Source organism: Diabrotica undecimpunctata, chromosome 7, assembly GCF_040954645.1.
Source record: "Diabrotica undecimpunctata isolate CICGRU chromosome 7, icDiaUnde3, whole genome shotgun sequence".
Taxonomy (NCBI): domain Eukaryota; kingdom Metazoa; phylum Arthropoda; class Insecta; order Coleoptera; family Chrysomelidae; genus Diabrotica; species Diabrotica undecimpunctata.
In genome coordinates this window covers 75,941,511-75,964,577 of record NC_092809.1, presented here as the reverse complement: position 1 = coordinate 75,964,577, position 23,067 = coordinate 75,941,511, and the positions used below count along the sequence as shown (strand labels likewise).

General features: G+C 33.7%; 1 protein-coding gene across 1 annotated transcript in view; it reads left to right on the top strand.

The window, feature by feature from the left end:
- dally (division abnormally delayed protein) overlaps nt 1–23,067 on the top strand; it is a 507,405-nt gene that overhangs the window by 417,134 nt on the left and 67,204 nt on the right. The window contains exon 4 of the mRNA XM_072539017.1: nt 19,781–20,055. Coding sequence (XP_072395118.1) covers nt 19,781–20,055 — 275 coding nt within the window. The remainder of the gene's footprint in view (nt 1–19,780; nt 20,056–23,067) is intronic.

Sequence of the window (23,067 nt, the reverse complement as noted above, 5' to 3'; positions counted from 1 at the left end):
TGTTGAGTTAAGTTGTTTTTTTTATTCCTTAATGATAATAAAAATAATAACAACAACCCTATTTTATGTAAAAACTATCATTTATACACTCTTTATAAAATGCACTAATTCAAAATCATCAAAATTAGACCATAATAATTATTTATAAATTAACATATGTAATCAATTATTTGTTGTTTGTTTATTTTATTATTTGTCTGTCATAATAAATATAATTTAATGTCAGACCAATTAAGTACATTGCTCAAAATGTTCAAATCTTAAGAGTCGTATCCACGTCGTATCAGTTTTTTTAGGAAACAGCTGTACCTTTTCTCTGTCACTTCAAACTTATGCGTTAGAGAGAATTCTATAAACTAGGACGTACCTACGTAGTTATGAAAGAACGGTTTGGTTTGAACTATATTATTTTTTATTTATTGATATTGTTATTTTCTATTCTTCAATCTATGATATTATGTAATCTACAACGTTGAAAATATCAAAAGATTCTATGTATATTGCCTGTCATACATAAAGGTAAAAATTATTTTCTAAAATATCTATCGAGGGGTTAGAAAATGAAAAATAAAAAGGAAATGTCCTAATACAAAAAAATCTCGTCGACACGCAAAATGAAAATATATTTATGTTTCCCCAATACTGTAAACCCCAAAGAATTCTCCTGCGTTCCATGACAAACGAAATTTTAACAATAGACGAATGGAAACAATGCAATAAGAAATCTATAAGGAACAATTAGGGGGTTGAACCTTGGGAGTCGTGATACAAAAATAAGATTGAAAGGTTAGGTAAAAGAAACAAAAAGGAATGCTTTCGCATTTATCCCACAGGATCAAGAACGTTGAAGGGTATAAACTTTGATTTTAGGGTTGTGCCGCGAAAGCAGGATGAAAAATTGTCCTGTAGAGGTTTTGGTCTCGTAACAATCCCCTTTTTCAGAATAATGATTCTTTATGTATAAGAGTTTTTTCCTTTTTTTTACTTTTTCTGCTTGTTCTTGCTTATAAGAAATGTAAATTTGAAGCAAATGTGAAGTGAGTTTCTTTGATTTTACATAAAATTTCACCATAAAAAACACATCATAAAAAGATCGTAAAATAAAAAGATCATAAGTTGTTATTGGTTAAAATATTTCGTTTTTTGTTAGATATGTTTATTGAGAATTTTGACTAAAATAATAAAGTAAAAAGCATTTTTTGCTATAAAATCGTTTAAACTGTTTAAGTAATTGCGGTTATTTTTCACATCATTAAACTTCGATTAAACATTTTTTATACCCTTGCAAACAAATTTTTGCAATACGAAGGATATTAATCGCAGAAAATGTACACTTATGCTTTACTGTATTCCCTGAGAATTTATATTATCTGTTTGCATAGGTTAAGTTTGTAGCACCTCAATATTAAATCAACATGATAACTCGGATAAGCATATCTGTGTATGACTCGGGGCGATTTTATACTTAATGTATGATAGATGTAAGGCAACTTGGTTGTTTGTTTGTACACGGATTGACATAAATACTATATTTCTTAATCCGTAGGAGTTTTGATCATTAATTCGTTTATTTTCCAGAACTTTTCCACCACGATTTCTAGAGAAAATAAAAGAAATTAAACGTCGCAGCAATGAATAGGTAAATATTTCAATGTTTACAGACTATTTTGTGAACCACATGTGGTTGGTTATTCCCTAGTTCAATTTAGAAGAACGAAAGAAATAACCTACATAAGAAAAACCTACAGCGTCGATGTAATTTAAGATAAAAAGAAAACAAATAAATTGTTAAAGAAGACAAAAACTAAACAGATGGAAGAAATATATGAGTTAGCTTTTCGATTATAATCAAAAACTCGTAAACAACATTGTGGACATAAACGGTCCAAAGATGATAATACACGACGAAATTTTCATAACAATAACAAAACTAAAAACTAATAAGACACCGGGACCACATGAAGAAATGCTACTTTTAGAGAACAAACAACTGAACCTCGTCACAATAACATCTTGAATCAATTTTGTACCACCACGAAAAATTCAACGAGCTTTAAGTTATAATTAAAATTAAAATATGTCTTTTCTATACTCTTATACGACGTTTAGGCCTGGACTCTGACTGATGACTCATGTAATCTACTGAAATTATTCGAAATGTGCTGCTATTGCCGCTTGCTTAGGGTTTCTTGGAATACTAATTAAACGATCATGGATCATCTTACTACATAAGAAACCGAAAATATGAACATCAGTAAAGTAATAAAAACAGTATTTTAGAATCATTGTGCGAAATTATGAATATTGTCTACTGTAATTATTACTGATTGATACTGCTACTGATGTGGTTTGCTAACCAATCACTCTCTCATACTGACAAAATACTCACACTGAGGGAAGATATTAGAAATTTTTTACGAGAATAACGTAAATAAAGAATACCTGTATAAAATACTGAGTGAATTTGACGTTTCGCAGAAATATGTACGGCTGATCAAAATTACTGTTGAATTCGAAAGCAGTAAGGTTAAAATAGGAGAAGAACTCTTAGAACCTCTAGAAATAACAATCAGTTTAAATTAAGCGGATGTAATACCTACTATGTTATTTAACTGGATTTTTGGAAGAATCATGAGAACGTTACCAGGTAACCCAAGTGAAACTCTGCTTAGAAGAATGCTCCAAAACCTAGCTTTTATAGATGTGATAAGAAAACTTGCAAAATTATTACCATAGAAAAAGTCTTATACAGATCTGGAACGCCATGCTGGGTGGCAGGACAGGGAGTTTCCAGAGAAAAAACCAAGTCCATGTCTATGTCAAAGAACCAAAGGAAAGCAGAAGCAAAAGATCAAGAAGTCATCATAAATGGACACAGGTGAGAGTGACAAGTTTTAAATACCTGGATGTAGTAGTGAATAAAAACAATTCTATGATGGAGGAGATTAAAGCCAAGATGACAGCGGTTAGAAAAAGCTATTTCAGTCTACTGCAATTCTTCAAGTCCAGAGTTGTGAATAGAAACACAAATAAGATCTTGTACCTAAACGTGGTCCGTCCAGTATGGAAGCAAGACATCAACTTTGTTCAGCAAGAAAGAAAAAGCGCTCAGAGTGGGAAGGAAAAAAACATCAATAAAGTGTTTCTGAGTGGTCGGGGAGAAAACGAAGTGGGCAAAATTATTACCATAGAAAAAGTCTTATACAGATCTGGAACGCCATGCTGGGTGGCAGGACAGGGAGTTTCCAGAGAAAAAACCAAGTCCATGTCTATGTCAAAGAACCAAAGGGAAGCAGAAGCAAAAGATCAAGAAGTCATCATAAATAGACACAGGTGAGAGTGACAAGTTTTAAATACCTGGATGTAGTAGTGAATAAAAACAATTCTATGATGGAGGAGATTAAAGCCAAGATGACAGCGGTTAGAAAAAGCTATTTCAGTCTACTGCAATTCTGCAAGTCCAGAGTTGTGAATAGAAACACAAATAAGATCTTGTATCTAAACGTGGTCCGTCCAGTATGGAAGCAAGACATCAACTTTGTTCAGCAAGAAAGAAAAAGCGCTCAGAGTGGGAAGGAAAAAAACATCAATAAAGTGTTTCTGAGTGGTCCGGGAGAAAACGGAGTGGGAGTAGAAGAAAACGGAATGCAGGAGTCCATAGCGGCGAAGAATGACGAGAGTCATGAGGCAGGCTGCATTCATTTAAGGTCTGTAGTGCACGAAGTAAGGTTAGGTAACTATAATCGACAGATTTAGTTCCACGTTGGAAAGGAAAAGGTAGATATCGAACCATTTTATTTGGAGGTGTTCATTAACATGTATCAAACTAATAAAGAGTCAAGATTATTTCTGGTTACATAAGTTAATATGTTTTGGGCTATATAGTGCTGTAAGCTTTCATTTTTTAGAGACTTTTTGTCCTTTTTTTCCTGTCGTATCGTCTACCTACGAAAATGGCTTCTTTAAACGCTTCCCTATCTTTTGTAACAAGAAATATCTAGTCTTCACTGAGCTTAGTCCTTATTTTATATATATATATATATATATATATATATATATATATATATATATATATATATATATATATATATATATATATATAGAAAAGAAATTTAATCTTTGCAGATTAGTTAAATAGTAAACTCTTAAATATTGGGGAAATCTGCAAGAAATACTCTAATGTGTATCAATTGTTTCGCCGAACGTTTTCGCCAAAGAGAATTAATTTGGCTTCTTCAGGGCTGAAAGAGAATAAATTATAATTAGCTACCATATATTATCTATTAAAACATTATTGATCTTACCGTAACTTAGAATTGTAGAGTTAGAATATTAAAAAACTTTGCTAGTAACATAGTGGTGTTTTTTGTTACTATGTGCAAAAAAAGTTTTTTATAAAGATTGAAATGTATGGTAGCTTCGAACTTGACACGTAAAGATAAAAGATAAGACTCCCATAGATAGGCTTAGTAATATTGTCTACAACATTCCATGTCTCTCTTGCAACAATTCCTACATCGGTCAAACATCTCAATTATTGAAATCACGTATTACACTACACAAAAGTGATTCTCGACTTCACCCTGACCGTTGTGCATTAGCCAAACATGTCCATTCCACTGGTCATCTCATGGACTATACTAACACCACAATTCTCCACCGTGAGAACAATAAATCTAAAAGAGAGTTCATTGAAATGTCTTATATTTTCCTTAACGATTTCTCCATTAATGTTAAGAGTGACATCAAGAATCTAAGCGATATATACCACCTGTTACTTAAATCAGATACCAAGAACAATACTATATCACAGATTACTAACTTGACTGATATATCCATTAACAACTAACATACCTTTATAATTAATTTTCATTAACAAAAAATATATAACATTCCCTTGCTTTTCTTAGATACGTCTCAATAAGACTTAATAATACATGAATAATATAATATAATTAAATAAAGAAAATCAAAATAATATTTCCCTTTACTTGGATTTAAATTCATTCGTTTTTTACCAATGAACCTTAACGACATAAAGATTCATACGAACTAATAATGAAGTTGTCAGCGCTTGCGTTCTGGCTTAAACAGAACCTCACTTTTAACTATCTAAAAATCAAAAATTTAGTTATTGCCGACATTTCAAAGAATTACCTCCTTTTAAATGTAGTTGCATTGGGTTTTTCGATTAACCTTGGGTAAGCCTTTACGTGTCAAGTTCAAAGCTACCATACATTTCAATCCTTATAAAAAACTTTTTTTGCACATAGTAACAAAAAACACCACTATGTTACTAGCAAAGTTTTTTAATATTCTAACTCTACAATTCTAAGTTACGGTAAGATCAATAATGTTTTAATAGATAATATATGGTAGCTAATTATAATTTATTCTCTTTCAGCCCTGAAGAAGCCAAATTAATTCTCTTTGGCGAAAACGTTCGGCGAAACAATTGATACACATGTTACGATAAAAATCCTGGCCTAAAAATAACTGTAAAATATATGATGACTAATATTCTGTTTTGTTGTAGAAATTTCGCCGGAGGTTCTAGATTCAAATTATGGTGAATTCTCCAACTAGATGCTTCTCGATTTTTCGATGCAAGACAATGCGATCTTTCGATGCTGTTCTAGTATATCAGGATTTCGTATATAAATACAACATTTTTATATGGAGGGCCAGTTAATTCTCAAGACCCGCGCTCGCGAATTTGTTACGTACGGATATAATAAATTATTGTTAGATAAGTTAATATAAATAAAGAAATAAATTAAATCCGTAAGTGTTATAAATATTGAACCTTTTAATAAATTCACAACAAATGGTGTCAGAGTGAGATCGAACATAAATTAGACTTATAATAATAATACAAGTGAATATAAAATAAATTGTGAAAATGGCTACGATTTATGAGCTGACAGTGACTAATTTAAGAAGACATCTTGAAGACAGAGAATTAGCTTCTACCGGAAAAAAGGCTGAGTTAGTCCAACGACTAAAGAACGCTTTGCTAGAAGAAGGACTAGATCCAGAGACTTATATATTTGAAGATGCTGTCATCTCGTCGATTTCGAAATTAGAGAACAAAGTTTCCGGTGATATCGCATCATTAGAGAACAAAGTTTCTGACGATATTTCGAAAGTTTCTTCTGATGTAGCCAAAGTTTCCGGCGACATCGCTTCGTTGGAAGACAAAGTTTCTAACGAGATTTCTTCGCTGGAAAGCAAAGTCTCTGCTAACATCTCTTCGGAAATCTCTAAAGTCACTTCTGAGATGTCTGCCCTGGACGATAGAATATCTTCATTAAAAAACCAAGTTGCTACCGATATGTTAGCCTTCGAAGAAAAGATATGGAAAGAGATGGAAAAGAAGATGGAGGAAACAGGGACAGCAGAGAGAGGTAACAATCCGATTACAGTGGAGATAAAAGAAGACGAGACGAAATTTAAGTTGGAGACACGGCCGAAATTTGAAGGAAGTGGAGGTTCTATTCATGTTAAAGTCCCAACTTTCGACGGAAAATCATCATGGAACAACTACATGAAACAGTTCGAATCAGCCGCAAGAGCAAATGGATGGTCTGAAAAAGAAAAGGCTGTAAACCTGACTATCGCCCTTCGAGGAGATGCCTTAGATGTGCTTCAGACCATAGCCGTAGAGGAGACCGATGATTTCGAACAACTGAAGAAGAGGTTAAATATGCGATATGGCCACGAACATTTGGAGCATGTATATCAGTCACAGCTTAAAAATCGTAGACAGAAGAAAGATGAGGCTCTTCAAGAATGTGAGGTAGATATTGCCAGATTAGTACGATATGCTTATCCAACAGCTCCCGAAGACATGATGGAAAAATTGGCCGTTCAAACGTTTATTGATGGTCTTCGTGATCATGAAATGCAGAGAACACTGCGATTAGCTCGTCACAAGACGCTGGTTGATGTCCTATCCGCCGCCCTCGAATACGAGTCAGCTACGCAGGCCTCTGGCGGGTACAGTAAAGTTAGGACTGTAAAAGAGGAAGGAGATGAAGATAAACTTGACCAGCTCGTTAATATGATGAAAAGCATGACATACAAGAAAACGAAGACCATCAGATGCTGGAATTGTGGCGAAATAGGACACGTACGAAGCTCCTGTAAGCACCCTAGGTACGACGCAAATCAAGAAACTCACCATCAGGAAAACTAGAACAGGTCAGCCTTAGGGGGGCAGCTTCGACCCAGAACTTTTCCAAAGACCCTCTCATACTAATAGCTTCTTTGAAATGTCGTGAAGATAGTGTATATGTAGATGGAGACATAAATGGTAAAAAGCATACGTTGTTGGTGGATACCGGAGCGACCAGAACCATTATACGCCCGACAGTTATAAACAGCCGAAAGAAACTGTTACCAACGAGGTTACGACTTCGGACCGCTACAGGTGAAAATGCCAACATTCATGGAGAAATCCAGGTACAATTGGGAATTGGGGCAGAAAAGTTTGTCCATACTGTTATAGTTGCTGACATCGAAGAGGATGTTATATTAGGAATGGACGTAATGAATATGCATGGATTCCAATTGGATTTTAAGAATAAGGTAATCAAAGTTGGCAACGAGGAGGTATTTCTCCATCCACATAATGACAACACTGTGCAAGCAGCCATTACAGAAGATACAGTCGTGCCTGCGAGAAGCGAAACGATCATAGTAGCGCGACTACAGGGAATTGTAGACGAAGGGAGACCTGTTATGATGGAGCCTTGGAACCACGACGATGAGGTTGGCCGTGGAATCATAATTGGAAAGGAATTGGTGACTTCGGCTAAAGAAATTCCTGTGAGACTTATCAATGTCAACGACTACCCAGTGACCATAAAGAAAGAGACAAAAGTAGGAACTTGTGTACCTGTGACATCCATAATTCGTCAGGCGACAACATCTGATAATTCCAACGACAAATTCGACCAAATGGTTGCAGTTGCAGGACAGTCTCTAAATCAGATGGAGAAAAGGAAATTAAGGGAATTTCTTCGGCAGTATCGTGATATTTTCGTACCGAAAGGAGGAAAGACGGGAAGAACTACCGTTGTTAAGCATAAAATTGATACTGGTAATGCTAAGCCAATTCGTCAAACAGCTCGACGATTACCACAGGCGAAGAGAGAGGAAGCTGAAACGATTGTTCAGGAAATGAAGAAAGACGGGGTGATAGAACCTTCTACGAGTCCATGGGTCTCTCCGGTGGTCCTGGTTAAGAAGAAAGACGGAACGACGAGGTTCTGTGTGGATTACCGTTTGCTGAACAACGTTACCAAGAAAGATAGTTATCCTCTGCCTCGGATCGATGACACATTGGACACATTGGCTGGAAGTAAATTGTTTTCTACTTTAGATTTAAAGTCTGGATACTGGCAGGTAGAAATGGACCCAGTCGATAAAGAAAAGACAGCCTTCACCACAGGATCTGGATTGTGGCAATTCAACGTTATGCCATTTGGACTTTGTAATGCTCCTGCGACATTTGAGAGGCTTATGGAAAATGTGTTGAGAGGGTTATCTTGGAAAACATGCCTGGTTTATTTAGATGACATAATCGTCTTGGGGGAGACATTCGAAGATCATTTGAGGAATTTAGAAAACGTTTTTAATCGACTTAAAGCTGCCCAATTGATGCTAAACCCCAAGAAGTGCCAGCTATTTCAAGGTAAAGTCAATTATCTGGGTCATATAGTCAGTAAAGAAGGAGTGGCCGTGGATAAGGGAAAAATCGATTCCATTAAGGAATGGCCAAAACCAACTGACAAACATCAAGTGAGAAGTTTTCTTGGACTATGTACTTACTACCGGAGGTTTATTAAGAAGTTTGCAGATATCGCTAAGCCATTAACGCGACTTACAGAGGAAGCAAGAGAATACCGCTGGGATATAGACTGCCAAAATGCCTTTGAGACCTTGAAAAAGCATTTAATAACAGCACCAATTTTAGGGTATCCACTGCCAGAAGGAGAGTTCATCTTAGATACAGATGCAAGTAATGTGGGAATTGGAGGAGTGCTGTCTCAGATTCAAGGAGGACAGGAACGAGTCCTCGGATATTTTAGTAAAGTTCTTTCAAAACCTGAGCGGAATTATTGCGTCACGAGAAGAGAACTTCTGGCAGTAGTGAAATCAGTAGAGTTCATCAACGTCGACTTCTATCAATACCTCTATGGAAGAAAGTTTCTAATCCGAACCGACCATGCCGCCCTTAAGTGGTTGATGCAGTTTAAGAATCCAGAGGGTCAGATAGCCAGGTGGATCGAACGACTCCAAGAATACGATTTTAAGATTGAGCACCGGGCCGGAGTTAGCCACAGAAACGCTGATTCTCTTTCCAGAAGGCCATGCTCAGTAGAGTGTTCCCACTGCAACAAAACGGAATCCAAGGAAGCAGCAGTGCTAAGAACGACGATTGTCAACGACGACTGGACGCCTACTAAGATCAGGGAAGAACAAGAGAGAGATCCAGTTATACAGAAAATCCGAAAATGGAAAGAGGAAAACCGTCGACCACCTTGGCAGGAAATATCAAACCTATGCTCAGTAGTTAAGACGTATTGGGCCCAGTGGGACTCATTTATCATCGAAGATGGCTTGCTTAAACGAGTCCTGGAAAATGATGACGGTTCAGAGAAGAGAAGACAGTTGGTGATCCCAAAGAGCAGAATAGCCGAAGTACTGCGTCAGTTACACGACAGTCCATCGGGAGGGCATTTTGGTGTAAGGAAAACCCTTCAGCGAATTCGGGAACGGTTTTATTGGATGAACAGTTCCGACGATGTAAAAGACTGGTGTAAGAAATGTACTATTTGTGCCACGAGTAACGGGCCTTACCGAAAAAGGAGAGCTCCTATGAGACAATATAATGTTGGAAGCCCGTTTGAAAGAATAGCTTTGGACATCGCTGGGCCATTTCCAGAAAGTGAAAATGGAGGCAAGTACATGCTGGTAGTAATGGATTACTTCAGTAAGTGGGTCGAGATTTACGCACTTCCAGACCAGAAGGCCGCCACCGTTGCAGATAAGTTGATCCAAGAATATATCAGCCGATTTGGAGTGCCTTTGGAGATCCATAGTGACCAAGGCAGGAACTTCGAAAGCGATCTATGCCAAGGAATATGTGATAGACTAGGCATGAAGAAAACAAGAACTACAGCATATCATCCGCAATCTGATGGTATGGTAGAACGGATGAATAGGACAGTTGGCAAATATTTGACAAAGATGGTGTCCGATCATCAGCGAGACTGGGACCAATACCTTCCGTTCTTCACAATGGCCTACAGATCTGCTGTTAACGAATCAACAGGCCAGACACCAGCGAAAGTCCTATTCGGACGCGAAATGCGACTACCTTGTGATCTAGAGTTTGGGTGTCGACCTGGAGAAGATGTAGCAGGTGAAGATTATGTGATCGAATTACGAAGAAGAATGGACGATGTACATGAGTTGGTCCGTTCCCACCTTCAGATCGCTAGCGACCGAATGAAGAAACGGTACGATACACAAGCCGAAAAGGGTTGCTTTAAGAAGAACGACAAAGTATGGCTGTATAATCCCAAGAAGCGAAAAGGTTGTTCTCCCAAATTGCAGCAGTTTTGGGAAGGTCCATACCTCATTATGGAGAAGATCAACGATGTCATCTACCGAATAAGCAAGATTCCGAAGGGAAAGCCGATGATAGTACACCATAACCGGCTGGCGTCTTTCGAAGGTGACCACGACGTAGATGAAGAAGTGGAAGTAAACCAAGTCCACGATGTGTCTGACCTCACGTTTGAGGAATTCATGGGTGCCTATGGAGGTACCGGTAAAGCGAGACATGGTGTTACCACTGAAGAAAAGCAAGATCTACTCGCGCTCCCCGATGACTACTCGCTGGCCCTCACCATCCCGGCCAGTATCAAAGACGCACCAGGGTTGGCATCCGTCTTTCGAAGGAAGTTTGGTCGAGTTGCAGAACTTCAATGCCAGGTGCCAGCTCCCGGTAAAACCTTGAAACTCCAAGATGCATCACGTTACCTTTTCTACCTGGTAACAAAAGACACTGCCCGTGACCAACCTACCTACCGAGATGTATGGGAAGCCTTACTTCAATTGAGAGAGCACGTACTAGAGTCCGACGTGCAAAAGTTAGCCATGCCAAAGTTGGAGTGCCGCCAATTAGATTGGAGGGTTATCCGAAATATGGTGGAGGAGATCTTCAAAGACACCGAAGTCCAGGTGTTAGTCTGTTGCAATCCGCATAGTTACTGGTGCGGAGAGAAAACCGTCCCTTGTCATTTTTATACAACTGGAAGTTGTAAAAGAGGGTCCAGTTGCCGATACCAGCATACAGTTCCGGTTCCAGTCCCGACAAGGTTCCAGGAGGAACCATCTTTTAAGAGGGGGGCAATGTTACGATAAAAATCCTGGCCTAAAAATAACTGTAAAATATATGATGACTAATATTCTGTTTTGTTGTAGAAATTTCGCCGGAGGTTCTAGATTCAAATTATGGTGAATTCTCCAACTAGATGCTTCTCGATTTTTCGATGCAAGACAATGCGATCTTTCGATGCTGTTCTAGTATATCAGGATTTCGTATATAAATACAACATTTTTATATGGAGGGCCAGTTAATTCTCAAGACCCGCGCTCGCGAATTTGTTACGTACGGATATAATAAATTATTGTTAGATAAGTTAATATAAATAAAGAAATAAATTAAATCCGTAAGTGTTATAAATATTGAACCTTTTAATAAATTCACAACACACATTAGAGTATTTCTTGCAGATTTCCCCAATATTTAAGAGTTTACTATATATATATATATATATATATATATATATATATATATATATATATATATACAGTATAGGTAAAAGTTTATGTACGGTATGGACCTTACGTGAGATCGAGTGAGAAACACCTATATATATATATATATATATATATATATATATATATATATATATATATATATATATATATATATATATATATATATATATATAAATATATATATATATATATATATATATATAAATATATATATATATATATATATATACAGTATAGGTAAAAGTTTATGTACGGTATGGACCTTACGTGAGATGGAGTGAGAAACACCTGTTTAAAAAGAGAGAGGTATATTAGGTCCGCCCTTTATATCGCTGAAAACGCATGAGTGGAAATAATAAAAAAGGGGAAGTTCAACGTTGCCAAACTTTTTGGTTTTATTTGACCTGTTGTTTTTTAAGCATTTGAACAATGTTCTAAGATAATCAAAATCAAATTTGGGCCAAATGGATTTAAAGGGCAGCTTACTGTTTTTTATTGGGAATATGCCACAATTTTACTTTGCAATAAGTGTAATATAACATTTTGATTTCCACTTCGGAAATCGTTTTATATTAATAAAATTTATTAATGTTTCGTATTTTAAGTACGATTTTCGAATTAAAAATCTAAACATCAAAATAAGCTTATTTTAAAGCCACATTGTGCCTTATTTCCAATAAAAATAAACTGCATTATGCAGTTATTTGGCAACGTCTTGTCTCGCGTCGTCAAAGCACCGAATCAAAGTAGGGACAGTGGTAACGAGTAGAGGTAGGTCGTTAACGTTTTTATCGTTAACGCAACTGAACCGATTTTCGTAAACAAGTAACTATAATTGTTTAACAGTAGTTTCAAGTAAGAGAGTACCTACATAAACAAACATAATGGCTATTATCGTTTATGTGTATATTTATTGAAGTGAAAGAAACTAATGAAGGATATATTTATTATAACTTGAAAAATAAACTAAACAATACAAATAGTAAATCGTACTTACATTTACATTACACGTTATTATTAAATCGCAAATCGTCTAAATTGACATTTAAAAACATAAGTTTTTCTATTTTACTTCTTGTTAACCGTGTTGACGCTTGGGTGGCGGTAGCAGTATGTCAGTACTTCTAGTAGAAGTAGTCGAAACGGACAGAAATGCGCCAGGAGAAGTTTCAATCATTGCAATATTCAGAAATTGGACCATAAAAGCTGCATCTTCTACAAATGTGCATTTTTTGAAAATAAAATTATTATTCTTATACTAGGTCAATAATTTTGACTAAAAAAAGAATTCTTAATTGAATATTTACAATAAATAAATCCTTTGACGAACTATCAATAAAGATTTGAAATCGAAAATGCAGATCAATCGAAAATCGAAGCTCATTCATTAATCAAAATACTTGCAGAAAACTGTGACATAATTCTTGCATTTTTTATATCTTCAAAAGGATTTTCTTTTAATCTCTCCAGAAGCGTACGATCTTCACAAGCGGTATATATTTTTAGTCGTTAAAATGGTTAGCTCCAGCAGATATTGACCAACCATCTAATTTCGTTACAATTGCTTTTTGCTTTTAGTTCTTTGCTAGTATGTGGAGCCATTTTTTGAGGTTGAACAGAATAATTTATCTCACAAATTTTAAGATTTGGCAGTGACAGTGACAGTATGTAAGTAATAAGTATTTATCCTTCAAAATACATTGCTCAATTTTCTACAAAATAAGCTTATAAAAATAATAAATTAACTGGAAAGTATTAAACGTTTATTGAAAATATTCTTAAGAAACTCCAGCTAAATGCTACCAGAAATTTTAAGTTGGTTGCCTAAATTTGGCGCAACTAAACGATATAAACTAAATTAGCCTAACTTTTTTTTAAAATATATTTTTTTATATAATAGAAACTTACTTTCTTCATAAATGGTATAAATTTGATTTAAGGCTAATTTGATTTTTGACGCTATTTCAAGCTGAACTGGATGTTAACTGAAATGTTTTTGTTATAACGAACATTTGTAACATTTACATAATTCGATAAATGCATTTTAATGATCAACTTTTTTTTATATATAGGTATCATCCAAATAATTTAAAAAAAGGCACAAAGGTATTTTGAATAAACCTTGTGCAGTTTCATTACTTTGTAATTTAACAGCATCCTTATTCATCTAAAAATATTAACTTTTAAAGAACATTTATCATATTTATTTAAAAAAAAAACTTACCATCGCGTTAGCTGATGGAACAAGTGGAAAACTTTGACTATCTTGATTATATCTTTGACTATATTGACTTTGACTTGATGGAACAAGTGGAAAAAATTTTATGGGTTTAGTATATTTTTCTAGTATTTAGAATAATTCTTCTTTTTTCAAAGGAAGAAGTCTGCAATAGTAAGTATATTTGAGCTAGTAATACTGAGAGGTAGCAATTTTTGTGTTGTAGTTTTCAGATTATGAATTTGTCAAAATATGCCCGAGCTAAGCGAATGAATGGTCCTTAACACATTTCTTCAGTAGATTTGCGAATATACATGCAGTAACTGGTGATAATTCATAGTTAATGTTGCTAGGTAACTCAGCAGGAGTTACCTAGCAACTCCTGCTGAGTGACAATTTCATAGAGCGTCTTGTTAATTTCATTGAAATATAATTTTATTTTGTTGATAATTATCAGTGAGGAATTTAAAATACATAAAACTATACAATTAGGGAAATACCCTTACACATTTTTTGGTGGAATCAATTTATAGTAGCCCGTCGTTCGAAATCCGTTGATTGAAGATGTGTAATAAACTCGCCTGAATTAAAAAGGTTTAAATGTGTAAATGTGAATACAAATTAAACTAAAGACAAAAAACACCGGTCTAGGTGTGTAGTACAAAATGTTGACTAGTAAATTGGTTACCTTATAAAGGAAAGAACGCCCACTAAGACTTAACGTAACATTGTAGTCGTCCGCGATTTCTGAATAAAGAATGTATATATGTATATGAATCTTTTAACTTTTAAAGTAATATAAATATTATTACTTTTTCTCACGTGATAAACTTTACAGTAGATGATTGTAATGTGTTGTAAATTAATACAAAAGGTGTTGACATATGCTTGGATTAGAGAATAAGTGAATGCTTAATTATTTTTTCACAATCTCCAATTCTTTGATTTTAACTTATGTATCGACAGAATTTTCGGTATGTATCGGATGTTACAACACAAATTTTAGGTCTTTAAAAACATAAAACATGTAGCGAACAAGAAGTTTTTTAATTATTTAATATGAAATCAGTGAGAAAAAACGTTGCCGATGATTTAAATATTTGGGTCATTGTTTTTTTTTTTGGTGGTAATTTTTTTAAGGAGTACTTTGATATCTTTTACCTTAGAGACCTTTCAGGTATCAAAGAACTTAACTCAGTAATGTGCGGATGCTTTGTTTAAGCTAGGAAGTTGATGACACTCGTTTATTTGATCTGTTATTTAAGGCATATTTACTTTTTGAGTATGGAAGAACGATGCTAGGCAGTGCGGACAGTGAATAAGTTGAGGTTTTTCATTTTGGCGCTGTTTCACTTCTTTAGGTAATCTTTCACTTTGTATTGCGGCTGGTTGGATCCGGCCAGTTTTACATAGAAAAACTTTTATGTTTTTGTACACACTTATGACAAATCACAGAATGGAAAAGAAAAGTATTTTTGTAAGTGTAAAACACTGACGAATCAATATATGTCATATGCTAAATAAAAAATAAATTCTCTACTGATACGTTGCTTACTAAAGCTCATAGGGACAGCTATATGATACGATAACTTAAGTGATTACGCGTATGACTCGTTTAATTTTTTATTTTCTGGATTATAATATATAGATAATAACATTTTTTAAATATTTGCATACTTAATTGTCACTTTCCTTTGTCTATCCACGGATCCCCCTCTGTCACTCGCAACTTTTCCTTCTGTCTGAGTTACTAAAATCCCTCTAAAAAATCGATAAGTTACTTAATTAAAAAAAATACTTGGTAAATATCCTTACACCAGAATTATTGATATATTGTTCAATTAACTTACAAATATAACTGATTTGTTGTATAATTTTGTGGAATTTTGTTGATCTATTTTATCCATATTCTGTGTTGCGTTCTGCACATACGATAACCTCAATATAACAATTGGAGTCATCAGAAAGGAGAGAGAATATATTATGTTCAATCTAGAATTCACCGGTTTCCCCCTTTCGCATTGGGTATGTATATTCCTATAGAAAAATAATAAACGAGTAGACTATATAAAAATTTGAAAAAAGAAGTAAAATCAAACATAAATATACATAAACAAACATACAATTGTAATTAAACAAGAATATCTGGATGCAAGATGTCGATGAATAATTTTTAAAAACACATCACAAAACAAAGGAATTTGAGATTTTGATTGCTATGGTTGAGTATGATTAGAAATAACGCATAAATTCATATTAGACGTTAAAGAGTAAAACATATGCACACATATAACAATATAATTAATCCGTGGTAAAATGAACAAACCTTGTTGATAAAAGGTACACAAAATGCAATCAGACATAAAATATATGAATTATATTGAACGTAATACAAATATTAATAAGCTCAATTCAAAAGTATAATCGGTAATAAAATACACATTAAATTAATAACGAAATTAATACAATTAGTAAACACATCACGTAAACGCTGTGATATACATAGAAAAAAAAAAGAATAGTGAAATTATTACAATCTAATAAATATACAAATCTATAAAGGTAATAACGTTTAACCAAACGTAAAATGTTCTCAAACGGTTAAAATGTTCAACACGCGATATAATGTGAAATATAGTTTAGCACAAACAATTTCAACTTGCCAAATAATTAAATAATAATGTAACGATTCTACACAGTAAACGTACGTGTATATCAGCATCAATGTAATGGTTTATATAAGTTGTACTTGACCCCGTGAAACGGCTTCAGTCACGAATGGATTGCGAACCCTCTGGTTCGGTGAAATTCAGGAACAAAACTAGCCTTTTTCAAAACACTCAAGCGAAGTCCCCTAGGAAGCGCTGCACACCCATGCACATCTGTGTTGGTTGGAAGATAAAACTCGACTGTAGCCCTTGACATAATGAAATCGTCCCTTATCTCTAACACACGTCTATATCATTTTGCAGATGGCTCGTCTTGTAATGCGTAGTTTTTAACACAGCTGTATTTTTGTACACGCAATCTTGGCGTGGCTATACATACGGGAGAATCAAAACTAATACAAGTCTGTTAGTATTTTATAAATGTTTATATATATATATATATATATATATATATATATATATATATATATATATATATATATATATGCGAAACTGCAACATTCTGCCCGAATTCACGTTGTTAGAGGAAAAGAGACCATTTCTCGGCTTTTGCGATTTTTAAACAGTTTTTTGAACAGTTTTAATACAAAGTGAACTTGTTTCGATTTATTTTAAAGTAAAATTAAACTATTTGAAAGAGTGATTTCATCGTTGAAACGCCGAATATCTTCAAATTTAAACGTACACAGCGGCCCCGAAAACTACCGTTTAATTTGCGTTTTGTCATGAGAATTCACAGAATATATAATTAGTACATTTATTTGTGCTTCTCTATAGCAGACTTGACCACGAGCAGCCGTACAGTGTTCACAAATAGCAATTATGGTCATACAAACCTAAATTCTTCGACTCGGCGATTATTACCATCATAAAAATACCACAAAAAATGAGTTTTTTCAATAGTAAAAATTGAGCACAAAATTATAATGAAATAAATTTTATTTACATGTTCATTAAATATGTTTACATGTTTACAATAAAGTAAATAATGACATACAATGACAGATAGTACTAACAGCGGCTACTTCATTTTAAATTTTTTAGTGCGAATAAAAATAGGTATATGTTTCGTTGCCTACACCACGCCACTGCCAATCACAGAGCGTTTAATTAATTTATGCAAGCAATGTATGTTGTGTTGCCTATAATGAAATCGTTCATTAATAGAAAATTATTTATTAATAGGGGTCATTAATCATTGATTTAGAGGGTGTTAAAATTGATCATAAGTGGATGATCGACGGAAAAATATATTTATCGAATTATGTAAATGTTACAAATATTCTTAATAAAAAAACATTTCAGTTAACATCCAAATGTCTGAAACTCTCAGAAAAAAGTGTGCGTAAATATAAAGTTGGACCTAATATAACTCTCACTTTAAAGAAGAAAAGTCGCAAAAGGAAATTAACGACTGACTTAAATGATAGCAACAAAAATCAAATTATCTTAGAAATTTATCACATGTATGAAGAAAGTAAGTTTCTGTTATATATAAAAAAATATATTTTATAAACAATTTAAGCTAATTTAGTTTATATCGTTAAATTGTGCCAAATGTAGGCAACCATCTTAAAGTTTTTGGTAGCATTTAGCTTGAGTTTCTTGAGAATAGGTTCAATAAACGAATAAAGTTTAATACTATCGTTTTATAATCGTTATATTAAAGTTTTATATTATTAAAAGTCATGATAATAACGCTGAATAAGCAATATTTTAAATTATATATAATCACAAAACGTACTCAATATTGTGTTATATAATTCACATAATAAAGTCCGTTAGATAAAAAAAAGTAAAATCTTGGGTCGTCCAAAACTAGTTTCTGATAGGAATAATAGAATATTAAGTATAAGTTTGCAACAAAAGGTCGACGAAATACACTTATGAAATACGCTATGAGCACGTGTGCTTGGTTGTGTAGTCATTTCCAGCCACTTCTAGTCTGTCAAAAAGTAGCTAACTTCGCAAAAAAAAAATTACTAAATTCACTAGACAGTCCGGACTGGGCTTAGCGAACCTACTATATATACCGCACAAAGTACCGTAGGCGTCCTGCATACACCATCACGTAGCTTAACAGAAGAGTTAATAGCAAAACTGTGCATGCAAACCCTAAAGTCTGTTTTAGACTATAACATAAAATGATATAAGAAAATGGTATACTAAGTTTTGTCATAACGTAAAACAGAAAACACAATCTGTTAACAAAAAATGTTATATATATTAGAACATGTCATATTTTGATGCCAATTATTAGTACACACGCATGCGCAGTTAGGTTCTTCCTCTTTTTTCGCCTTTGGAACCAGAAACAGATAATAGGAGAATTTTCTTATCCATCATAAATTTGTTAAAGCAAAAGTAAAACGTGGATAAAACTAACTAGGTATTTGCGTGGGTAAAAAACTAGGTTAAATGTTGGAGAACATGAGGTTACGTTACAATAACAAAAAGAAGAATAAGAACATTGAGGTTAACAGTACATGTACACCAAATAATTAAAAAAAAAGGACTTTTTTAGCATGTAATGCGCAGAATCACATAACATATTTTGATACCAAAATGTGACAATGTAATACACAAAACTTCTTGTATTAATATTGTACACAATCATTTTATGTAAGTTTTTGTTATACCATTTTCTTATATCATTTTATGTTATAGTCTAAAACAGACTTAACGAGTATGGCCTCAATTAGCGCCATATTGTAGAGATTAACTACATAGTAAGTTATTTGTATGTCTGTGCTTGATCAATGATGACATTGTACATATATTTAGATATATATTGGCACGCTGGAATAATATTTACAATTAAAAACCGCTGATCTATAATCTATGATCTTACAGTTAATTCACATTATACGTATTTAAATTAAGAATTACAACCTGCAACAAAAGAGATAACATACAATAATAATTTTCTTTAGATCGTGATATATTAAAATTTTCGCATATTCTGAAACACCAGTCTCTAGATACATATTTCAGTATACATAAAATATTTGACATGTTTTTTTTTATTTTTCAGGTCAGGCAAATTTGCGGTTCCGCCGAATTCTCTCAAAAGGAAAATCCTCTTCTGGGGGAGAGCAGCACCCCGTTCCCCTCAGCAGCCAGCGGCAAACCCCGAAGCACCAATCCCAGGAACTTCTCGCCTTTACCCGAAAACGAACTGTCGCATTTTCTGTCTGCTATCGCGAAAACGAAAGGATTCTACGCGAATCTCGCAAACACCCTTTGCCAGGACGAGTCCTTCGCCGAACGAAAGGATCAACAATGTTGGAACGGTGAAAGAATTGCAGAGTAAGTGTTTGATAAGCTTTTTATTTTAATCTTTTAAAGAGGGTGCTAAAAAACAAATATGCAATTACTTTGGAAGAAGAAAATATTCATTTTTTAATTTTGTATTTTTAAATTATGATTTTCGTTATACTATTCGAATTAAGTTTAATATTACACTGCTATTTAAGTAAAGTAAGTAAGTAAAGCAGGATAAATGAAGTAATAATCTGAATAATACCATATGGAGAAGACGAAAAAAGCGAAGGGTCAAATTTAGAAAATCTGAAAAAACTTCATGTTTCGAGTCTTACAAAATCAGTTAAACACAGCTTGATCCACAAGTCTCTCGGTTTTAGGAAATTTTATTTTTTGGTCAACGTTACCACTTTCTTGAAACAAATTTTTTCATCTCTTCTTTATTTTGCAGCAATATGGTCACATGAGTCTTGCCTAATTTAAATATTTCGGCCAAATTCCTGGTACTTATGCCACTTTTTTCACATTCGTTAATTATATCCATTTTTTCTTTGATATAGAGGCGTTTCTTTTTTGCCGCCATACTCATTAGTTTCAAAAAATCGCTAATACTACGGTAAAATGCCTATAGACTATTGCGCGAGAAGGGGAAAAAATGAATAAGCAAAAGACAATCCTAGTCCACACATAAAAGTTTAAAATTAAACTGAATGTTAAAAGCAGATCTTAAAAGCTTGTGAAATAAATTATATGGATCAGCCTACCCTTAAGGAATTTGTACCCTGTTTATATGTCTTAAGAATGGTCGAATTTGATTGCCCTTTATTGCGGGTGTTTTTATCATTGACGGGTACTAGGAATTGGTCGGTATAAAGAGGTATAAAATAACGGGGATTTCCCTTTCTGATGACCGGGAATTCAGAATTGGTCGTTATATGCAGGTGGTCACTTTTAGGAGTGGTCGCGTACAGAGGTTTTACTGTATTACTTTTAATTAAAACAAATAATTCCAAACTACGGTCTGTAGAACCGAGAACAATGCACTGTTACAAAACACCGGCTGCAAAGGCCTACACTCCGGAGATACAGTACATTCAACCAACTTTAACCAACCAACCTCTAAACGATTAATGGAATTCGCAGAAAACTTTTCGTTGTAGTAACAGGCACAGTAAACTGCACTGGAGTTCTCCATAATCTTTTTAATTACTTACTTTGTTTAGAATATGTTTGCCTGTCTTATCAGTTACAGTTAATTTGTATACAATGAGGAGTAAAAATTCAAACGGAGTTTTAAATATTTTTGTTTATTTGGCTAATAATGAATGTATAAATATAATGGTTAACCTGCTGTACAATTATTTTGTAAATAACATTATAATAGTGTACTTAGTCTACTTACTGATTATTTAAATTTATAAATCATCATCATCGTCACTAAATTCACTATCGCTATCATTATGTAAATCTATAATCACCGGATTAATTACACTAATTTTATTTTCCCTTGCATTAATTTTTCACATTTATTTACAGTTTTGGCCCATATTTCTGGAGTTGCAGTTTTAAGAGCTTCTTACCACATTTCGCTAACTGCATCGTCACTGTATCCACTGCATCCAACGTGATTTTTATAATACGTTTTACATATATCCCAGATATGTTCGATCGGATTAAACTGGCAGTGATACGACGGTAACCGTAGTGCTTGATGTCCATAACTTGATACAATTTGGTCAACTATATAAACTGTTATTACGTTTCGAAATCCGGAAAATTGATATTATTTTTAACTAACCAATTTTTTATGCTCGGTACGTTCCACGACTGTTTTGGTTATTTCTCCTAAATCTCCGACTGGCAAGGTGCATTATCTAAAACTATAACTGATGGTTCACTCAGACTAGATAATAGTTTCTCCTCAAGACATTTAACAAACATATCTACATTCATGTTTCCATGGTAATCAGCAGATGTTGATTTTGAAGAAAAAACCAAATCTGCGTTTTCTATAAAGCCTACTTTTCCTCCTGCATGAAGAATGATGTGTGTTTTATTGATTTTATACTTCTTCTTGCCAAATTATTTTAATTCCACCCTTTGCAAATATCCATGTCTCATCTAAGTATACGAATGTTGCATTTCAAGTCTAGTATATTCTCTCAAAAATTTTAAAGGTCCGTCATTGTCTCTTTCCATGGTAAAGTATTTATGCACATTTGCAATTAATTCATCAATATGCAACTTACGTCTAGGCATGATGGTCACTTAAGACTACACGTTTGAATTACAATATACTGAGTTTAGATCAATATAACAGAAACTTTCGAACTGTTGTGCTTGAGAGGTAAAATATAATATAACCGCTTACAAAGATCCTATATTCTACACAGATATACACTACTACAGATCTTACACATTAAGGAAATTAACCTAATGATCATTAGGAATGCCGATTGTAATTTAATTATGTTTGATAAAAAGTTTAGAATTGGTTGGTAACCGTACATAAATAAATTAAAATGTTTCCCACAATTATTTTATTTTTAGTACTTTTCGAAGTATTTTCGTTTGAAAATGAAAAATTAAATATATTTACCAAAACCCTAACTTAAACCCGTAATCGCAGACTCAAAGACGGTACGCTCTAACAGACATATGGTCAATCTAACTACCACTATTTAAATTGACAAAATGTTCTAGTTTTCTCCGAAGTATTTTTTAACAAAAATTGGAAGTGATATTTTAGTACTTTGTATATCTACTTATACGTGTTATATGATAATATAAATTATCCTTAGCACGGTAATTTACTTCAGAAAAAATTTTTTAAACAAGTACGTGAAAGAAATTTACGTTAAATAACATTATGCAAGAATACTATTTATAAAAAAAATGTAACACAATATGCATAACTATGAACAACGAGTTAATGACACATATTTATTTTATACTTAAAATTTAGCCAAGTGTTTAAACATTATCGAGAACACAAGTTCAGTTTACCGTGCCTTTTACTAAAACGAAAGGTTTTCTGTGAATTCCGTTAATCGTTTA